The sequence below is a fragment of the Montipora foliosa genome, chromosome 9, assembly GCF_036669935.1.
Source record: "Montipora foliosa isolate CH-2021 chromosome 9, ASM3666993v2, whole genome shotgun sequence".
NCBI lineage: Eukaryota > Metazoa > Cnidaria > Anthozoa > Scleractinia > Acroporidae > Montipora > Montipora foliosa.
In genome coordinates this window covers 26,204,341-26,213,366 of record NC_090877.1, presented here as the reverse complement: position 1 = coordinate 26,213,366, position 9,026 = coordinate 26,204,341, and the positions used below count along the sequence as shown (strand labels likewise).

The window sequence follows — 9,026 nt, the reverse complement described above, 5'->3', positions numbered from 1 at the left end:
ACTGGCTGCCAGCTGGGTTTTTTTAAAGTCTGCTACCCACTAGTACAATAAGCGATAAAACAATTACCGTACAGGGAATGGGGTGTGAAATAGCAAAGGCAAATGCAAGAAGAGAAACTCTTTCCTTTTCTTGTGCTCATTTCACACACTTATTTATCTCACGTCAATTTTAAAAATATTCATAGGTGCTTGTCTACCATCTTGAAGCAGTCATTCCAGATTTGCTTTGATGTAACTGCACTTGCATATTCCACAACTTCTTTTGTTTCATGAACAAGAATGTTGCTCATGGTTCTGTTCATTGTGCCAGTAAATGCAATTATTTGAATTTAAGTTTAAGTTACCCAAGTCTGTCACTTACAAGGACATTTTGCCACAGCATAACTTAAATACTATTAAGCATAGGTGCCTAGTTCAAGCTCTCACACTTGTGTTTAAATGTTATCCTAATAATATAAGTAATATGTTTAAAGTAAAATTGTGCCTATAATCTTTGCGGAATTGGTAGCAGACTTAATCAACCGGCCCCTAATACTGCCCTCAAGCACAAATCCTTTCCTTACCAGTATTACATGCAGACTCTGGAACCATTTTACCTTCTTATGTTAGGGAGGCCTCTGATCTAAAGAATTTCGCGAGCAAGCTAAATGGGCCTGAAATGGTATCACTGCAATGTATGTGCTAGCTACATTGTTTAAGTTGTAAATAAAATAGGTATTTAATTCTAAATTTTAATTTATTTAATTAGCCACATGTAGCAATATATTTTTATAGTTTTTATTATGCAGCCACATACATTTTTGTAATGAGCCTTTTTCAGGCTCACCAATGTTAGGTGTTGAAATAAAGATTGATTGATTGAAGGCTTTTAACACCATCCTTGTTTTTAATTGAAATGCTTCCTTGAATAACAAATCCCCAACACTCTTTAAAGACTACATGGCCCAACTGTTACTGAAACACAATGATGGACTTCATTGTGCAAACTCAGACATAAGCTGCCTTGCCAACCAGTCTAATCCCTCATGTAAACCTTCACCAGAATGTGCGTCACAAGCAAATATGTTCCAACTTCTGCCACAGCAGAGCTTATGCAAGGCTAGTTGCTCTGTAAGAACATCCACAGTGAGAGCACTTGGCAAATCCTGAAAAAAATTATTGTTTTATTGAAAAGGTGTAGGATGAAGACAAGGCATCATTCCTTTTTTTGAGTAGCAAGCCTGATTAGACAGTCACATTTATCTATTTTTCAACAAACAAGCATGATTTAAATGTACATGTAAGTGCCGGTAAAGAAAGTCTGAATAATAAAAGGATAATAAAAGGATGCGCATCTTTGACAAAAGTGCACGACTTGCAAGGCTTTTGCCAGACTTTTTTTTGCATATAAACAGGTATTTTAATAACACAAAATACAAACATTATCTTGGGGCAGCACATGTTGATTAGAGAGAATGCAGCTGTTAAAATAATTCCTACCAACACCATAAGAGCTGTGCTAGCATAGTACTGTGAATTGTTTTATTTTTTAATTTTTTATTAGCTTTGCCTTTATGATACCAGAAAAAACCAACCTCCCCCCCCTACCCTTCCCCAAAAAAAAAAAAAAAAAAAAAGAAAAAAAGAAAAAAAAACAAAACCAAAACATACAGTCAATATATACAAAACTTTGGCAGGGACATCGCAACAGCTGAGTAGCCAATTACTGCGGGCCCAGGAATAAAATATATGTAAAAGAAGGAAAGAAAAAAACACTTTACATGCAGCACATTATTGGTACGTCTAGAAATCTTGTGGAGTTGCATTTCAAGCAGATGGTTTTAAAAGTTTGAGGATTGTCCAGATTGTAGTTCATGCCAATAACATACAGGAAGAAGATCTAGAGATATTAACCTTTCCTTATAAGATATTTCTGTGCTAAAAGGTAATTGGAGAATAAATTTGGTTGCACGTCTTTGAATTTTTTCAAGTTTGGAAATTAGTTCTATTGCTTGAGGAGCCCAGTACTGAGTTGCCCACGCAAAATGCACACGCACTAGGCCAAGACACAAAGTGCGCCTTGTAGAAGTACTTTGAATGTACCTGGCATTCCTCCTTATGTATCCTAACAATTTGTTAGCACGTGCAGCTTGATGACAGACTTGGGTGCGCCAGATCAGGTCACAGTCTACTAAGATGCTGAGGTCATGCTCTTCCTCACAGGACTGGATGGTGTGGCCGTTGACCTCATAGCTTGAGGAGATAGACTTGCACTTCCTTGTAATGGATTGCACCTTGCCTTTCTTCTCATGCTTACATGTAATTCATGTTGAGAGTTTTAGTGTTAACTCACCTCACAACTTCACTCAAACAAACCTCAGTTAGCGTAAGTGATGGGTATACGTTGACCTTGTGAAATGATAAGTATTCCACCATTATAATAACCCTCACTTCAGTGAATAATATAATTTTAATAATAACTATTTGGGTTGCCATGCACTAACCTAGAAGAATGGTGGGTTGAGGGCAAAGAAAGGTTACTCACAATCATGCAAAATAATATTTGTTTTGTTTTGCTGGTATGTACCTGTTTGTTTGCATATATCAGTAACAGAGCATCTTTCAGTCTTTTCTCTGCCATTAGCTTTGCAAGTTCTTCATGAGCCTCTGAAATACGCTCAATATTGGTACTATCTATGACAAATATCACACCTGAGGAAAGTAAAAGTATCGAATATATTGAATCAAAAGAAATTTAGTGCACCTAACAGTGTACTTTAACATGTACTACATGTACTTCCAGCACCTGACAAAATTGAAATTAAAGTCCCCCAAAACTTATGGCTGTTTCTGCAAAGGTTGCACCAAAAGCCTTTTTGGGGCAGCATCATCAGACTGGCCAGTTTTTGCAGGAGAGAAACTAAGAACAGAACACAACATGGGGAATATTCCATGCCATGCTGTTTGCAAAGGGTGTGCGAGTTCCATATCATCCCACAGAGATTATCAACACTGATAGGTTGTGAGACAGGGCCTACAGTTTAGGGAGCTTCTCCAAATTTCGGAAGGTCAAATTTCCGATTGCCCGGAAGTCAAATCGAAAACTTAAGTGCAACTTTTCCAATGAAGTCGGAAGATTAAACACTGATCATCGAAATGAGTGGTATCGGGACTTCCGATAGATAAAAAATATCGGTCTTCCGATATTTGGACTTGATCAAACATCCTATTAGCATGATGCACGGAATTTTGAAACATGAACTGCTTCTTGAAGTCTGTGTCACGCGAGATCTAGGACCCCGTTTAGGAATAAATTATATGAAATTACCATCCAGATGAAAAGGATGCTTAACTAACTAGTCAGCATTTCAAGGGCGTTTATGTGTTTAAAATTGTTTAAAATTGTTTGAAACGTTGCTGTTTGGATGGAGTTTGAAAATCTGTAGAAGGTGTTTATCAGTGTTTGAAAAACAATCCTGTGTTTCATCTGTAAACAACTCACATTATCATGGCTGCAGAAGTAAATTCCTATGAAAAGAACGGCATATTGTACGCCGTTGTGTTGTCGGGCGCTTACTGATCAAGATATGTTCAAAGGTCAACGTTGGGATGCGGCCGCACAGCAAACGACCGAAATGTGTTTCACCATGTTTTAAACTGGCATAGATAGTTGTTTTTCAAACATTATGTTAAAGAAAATTGCAAGTAAATCAAAAGGATTGCGCTTCACCTTTAAGTTTGGTTTCCAAGAAGGTATTTAGAGTCATATATAAATGCCTGAAATAAGTCATTTTTGTTGTTGTTGAGATGTTGAAATTGAAAATAGAAACAACAGGAGCATAAATTGGAGAAACATGTGCACACAAAGATTACGATCTGTGAGACCGAAGGTCCGTACGCTTATACTAAATCCACTCATTTATAAAAAACATTGCGTGCCAATGTACCATTCTAGATTGATGTCTGATTAGGTGATGTCCGATTTTATCGGAATTTTGAAACCTCATTTGAATCAGAAATTCTTGAGTCAGACACAAGCAGCTATCGGAATCGGAAAATGCCGATACCGACATCGGAAACCAAAATTTCCGATATTAATTTGGAGAAGCTCCCTTACAGTCCTTATTTGAGAAGACTTAAAAGTCTGGGCATTTGCAGACTAAACTACAAAGGTCTATATGGTAGTCCAAATTCTCAATCATGCCACCCGTGTGAAAATCTGACCTGATTTGGATGGTTACGTAGTAGGCCTAGGTTAACTGCCATTCTGTAACCAAACCACAGAATAGAATCCAACTGTAACACTTACATTTTATGGGATTTGCAGAGATATACACATGACCTCAATATTGCATATCAGTGGGTTGTCCTAAAAGCCGAAATCCGGAATCCAGAATCACAGGTCATTGTTTTACGAATACAGAGAGTAAAAACTCCTAAACATTGATAAAAGCTAACCTTAGGCCTAATTAGGCTTAAACAAACGTTTTTAGGCCTAAGGTTAGCTTTTATGAATGTTTAGGAGATTTTACTCTCTGTATTGGTAAAACAATGACCTGTGATTCCGGATTCCGGATTCTGGCTTTTACGACAACCCCATTTCAGTTGGCTATCATGATCTAATGACAAAACAAACCTTGTGTATTAAGATAATAGTGCCTCCAAAGAGGACGAAGTTTTTGCAGTCCACCCACATCCCACAGAGTAAACTTTAAGCTGCGGTGTTCCACAGTTTCCACATTAAAACCTAATGGAAAGTGAAACATAATTATTATTAAATTAAGCAAAGACAAAGATAACATGGGATAACACCAAGCCAAAATAAAATAATGCTGAAACATCAATTGGTTCTTTCAATGAGACCTGAACACAGTATTAGTCTAGGAGTAGTACTGTGAATGCAGTCTGATTTCCTACCCCCCTGTACCTTGAAACAAAAAAACTGTGATTCTTATTTGACATGGTTGTTTAATACTACTAGTCAAGTAAGAGAAAACTAACTTAACTTCATGGTCAGTGACTTTAGAAGTTTGACCTAGGTATTGTTTAACTGAGCAACACCAGATTGACAAGCACAGGGTAACTTTAAGAGCAAGGTCAATTTAACACCTCCTGGGAGGGACTACACGTAGAACAAGACCATAAAAAATACACCAAGTGGGCTTTGCCATAAAATAGCAAAATCAATTATTATTGTTGGCACAATTACATATTAAAATGAACTTTTAAGGACGTTCGCGCCAATTGTTTGTGCGCAACTTTTACTGTGCCGGTAAACCAACTGTAATACATCACGCATTACTTCAAGCATTAGTTAAGACCTTATGGCGACAAAAATGCCGGGGAAGAATTTCCAGGTCGGCTTAAGAATGGCACATTTATTTTCCAAGTCATCATGATGAAACCTTAAAGAGAAAGGACCGGGAGCCTGGAAAAGGTCGCTAATCGAGTAGTGGTTAAAAGTTTTGAAAACTCGAGGAAGGTTTAGTTTTAGTCAGTGACATTGCGTAAATTTAATGAGGTTGCTTTTTAAAAATGTTTTTAGTACATGTACGTTACGAACTTCTTAGTTCAAAATGAATGCATACTTTTGTTAGTAGTTCTTTTCCTTTACTTTCATGAAAATAGAGTAGAATTATCTTCTCTTCCTAATCCACTTGAAAAGTGTGGACCTAACCTTGAGGAAACAGCCATAGATTATATTTCACAAAAACCACACTCCAGGAGATGACAGAGAAAGACGGCAATCGAGAGATATGATACAAAACACTTAAAAAATAAAGATAACCCCTGCTTGAAACTTCGTTGCTATGCTCGAGAAATTTTTTTCTTACAAAAACAGGGGACTCATGCACTTGGCCAAACGAGTCGGCCATGTTTTGTGGGAGGACCTGCTTGTCATTTCTCACCTTACGGAGTTCTTGTAAGTGTCGATCTTCATTTTACTAGCTAAGTCCACTTGTATTGTATTGTCATTTTTGCGCTCCTGTTCGACTGTAGAATGGTTCCTTCATCGTTGGCATTAAAGTTAATTTTGTTCATCGAGAAGGCTGTTTCTTCACATACTACTTTTATGATTTTCGACAGATGAGTAGATGAGGCTACATCTCGTTATGATGACCTATCTATCAAGATTAGGGCATTTTTCCCTTGCCTTTTTCTCCGAAACAAAGTCGGTGACCCCCCATTTTTGGAATAAGTATTTTATGACCTAACTTCAGGCGAGAAATGAAACAAATTTCAAGGTGGGAAGATTTTCACACGAACGTCCTTATTAAAGAGCATGGTGCTATTAAAGGAATGTGCCCTTTATAAGAGATCTATATAAGACTTCGTTCGCAGCCAGCCTCCCTTGTGTTGAAGAAACAAAAAAGAAGCAACTACAGAACAAGACAAAGACTCAGACACTGCGTTGTCATACCAATGGTTGTGATTGGTGACACAAATTCATCTTGCTTCATCTTAAACAAAATAGAGGTTTTTCCGGCACCATCAAGTCCCAGCACCACCAGTCTCATTTCCATCTTGGGACCAATATGCACCCTGTTGTCTTTTGTGAAAGCCACAGGGATGGCAGCATCTGTATCACACAGGCTAGCAATGTTGGTAAATTGTTCCTGTTGCTCTTGTACTGTTTCCAGAATACTATGTATACTGTTCCGGGCTTCTATTACCTACAAATTGAATGTGGCATCAATTTGCATATCACTTAAAAATCCCTAATCTGTAAAGTGATCTAGCAGCTGATGCCTGGGGTGTCTGTTTTTTTTTTTTTTTTTTCAGAGAACTAAGCCAATTAGTGAGGTTTTTAATAGATAGGAGGCATTATGTCGTTCTCTTAAATTTAAAAAGCTCAACAAAATGTTGCTAATTAAAAATAATATGCTCTTGATAAAAGTTTCAAGAGAATTTATTATAGCAGACTATTTGGTTTGACCATTGCCAGGTTGTCTAGGCTGTCCAAAAATCATTAATAAATAATAAATTTATCATACCTTTAGGTTATCTAGTTCCTCCAAGCAAGGACCCTTCCCTTGTAGTGCTTGTGGACCAGCAAATTTGAAAACCAAGAGTTTCTATTCACTGGCTGATGGCAAATAGATCTTTTAAATAATATAATTACAGCTGTAATGCCCAATGCTTATGAGTAAAAATATTTTAATTTCAGCACCCTGGGTCTTAATTTTAACCAAAGAGCTTTGAAAATGTTCTTGGAAGTCTTCCTGTCTTCAAACTCTATTACCATTTTATACCTTTTCAGGATGACATTTTATTAATACTTATCTTACCTCAGCATCACTTCTTTTCAGTGCTCTCTCACACTCTAAGCAGACAGAATTGACTTGTGACAATAAAACAGCCATATCTTCTTGTTGTTGCCGCAGGGAAAACAGCTTCTCTCTGACATAATTATTAACCACAGCAAGCCCAGCCTCCTCTTGTCGGTTGACTGTCTCTCGTAGGTCATCAAAATATTCTCTGACCTTGCTTCTGGAGTCTTCTGCAGTGCCATTGATATGATGTACAATGGATGCACCATGTTCATCTTCTTGTACTACCACACCACCTGCATGTAACATTTAATTTTTATTAGATCTCAAGATTCTGAAAAAAGCCAGCAAGTGGAAAACCGAAAGACTCAATCTCTGGACAGGCTGAAAGATAGATTGATGACGGAGTACTCTTGTTATTACACCCCCAATACATTGTACGTGTACATGTAGCTTCCTGCGAATGGATCCTTGACAACTGAGTCTGGAGAAGATAGCCAATTGTTCACCTGTGCTTACAGGTACTGTAAGACAGTGTTAAATGCAGGTTCCCACCTTATGTAACTTTCAAAACACTGCTTCAAACTTAGGACTAAGGACTTCAACCAGGACATTTACAAAGCTACAGTATTAGCCTTTTATACTCTAAATTGTGAGCTGGCCTCTACAAAATAATGCATGCTGATTTCTTAAATACCTATGTAGTCGATCTGTTTTGGGGGCAAAATACTGCTTTCTTTAATAATTTCGTTTTGCAAAAAAATATTTTCTTGCAAAACTTATCTTGAGACTTGACAATGAACACATGAAAAAATCACAAGTTAAGTCTCAAAATGTCGTTTACGGCAATTCATGATCATGATAAATGCCTGTTATGTAGGCATAATGAAAGCTACAAAGATAAGATTTTCAGGGAAACTGGGGCCATACATGTATCTCAATTAATTAAGTAAACACACCAAATTTCAGGGGAAACAATGAAAATAGTGGCATTCTACGAATCTTAAGAGTATGATTGCAGAGTGCATCAAATTCAGGGTGTGGTAGCAAAAAGAGTTTTGAACAGGAATTCAAACATCAGGTTTGTAATTGAAGATTGTGTTGGAGTTTCTGCATTATTCAGATATGACAAATCGAACGCGGTTCAAAGCTACGCGCATGACATTAAAGAGGGACGTTTACCATCATATGCGTATTCACATATTAGTGACAATTATTACCGTTTTTGCAAAGATGTTATTTGGCTGGAACTTGGCTATCAATTTTGGACCCATGTTTAAGTCGAGGGCAATTTTTTTCAGCATTTTTTAAGTCGTGAAGGGTCGACTTATACCGCACACGGATAAATATGGTATGTCATCTGATACTTAGTTTTAAAAGCATCACAATGAAGACAGACCCTTTGAACACAAACCTTCAATAGCATCAATGACAGAAGAGAGCTTCCTTGCTGATCCATCAACTTCACTTGTAAAAGTTCTGACATGCTGAATGGCATTAGTCACTGATGCTCGCATGTTCTCAGCTTCATTTTCTAGCAGAGTGTGTTTATGCCCTTGATGTTTACCATAATCACGGCAAACAAAGCACATTAAGGAATTATCCCGACATCCTTCTTCTAAACAAGTGAACTCTATAACATGTGCAGAATGTTGCACACACTTGGCCTTTTCTTTGGGTCTCTCAGAGACTGGAATTCTTCGATGCTTCACAAGCGTTTTGGTTGAATGCGTCTCCTCTGCACAATCATTGCACAAGTTTGTCTGACAAACTGTG

At 37.5% G+C, this 9,026-nt stretch overlaps 1 protein-coding gene across 1 annotated transcript in view; it reads right to left on the bottom strand.

Annotated features, from left to right (window-relative positions):
• Window positions 1–761: 761 nt before the first annotated feature.
• Window positions 762–9,026, bottom strand: part of LOC137970996 (E3 ubiquitin-protein ligase TRIM23-like) — a 10,960-nt gene continuing 2,695 nt past the window's right edge. Inside the window, exons 2-7 of the mRNA XM_068817688.1 lie at window positions 8,665–9,026; window positions 7,269–7,546; window positions 6,401–6,653; window positions 4,616–4,726; window positions 2,567–2,691; window positions 762–1,145 (exon numbers count right to left, since the gene is read on the bottom strand). The exon at window positions 8,665–9,026 is cut by the window's right edge and continues 323 nt beyond it. Of these exons, the coding sequence (XP_068673789.1) occupies window positions 975–1,145; window positions 2,567–2,691; window positions 4,616–4,726; window positions 6,401–6,653; window positions 7,269–7,546; window positions 8,665–9,026 (1,300 nt within the window). The 3' untranslated portion in view covers window positions 762–974. The remainder of the gene's footprint in view (window positions 1,146–2,566; window positions 2,692–4,615; window positions 4,727–6,400; window positions 6,654–7,268; window positions 7,547–8,664) is intronic.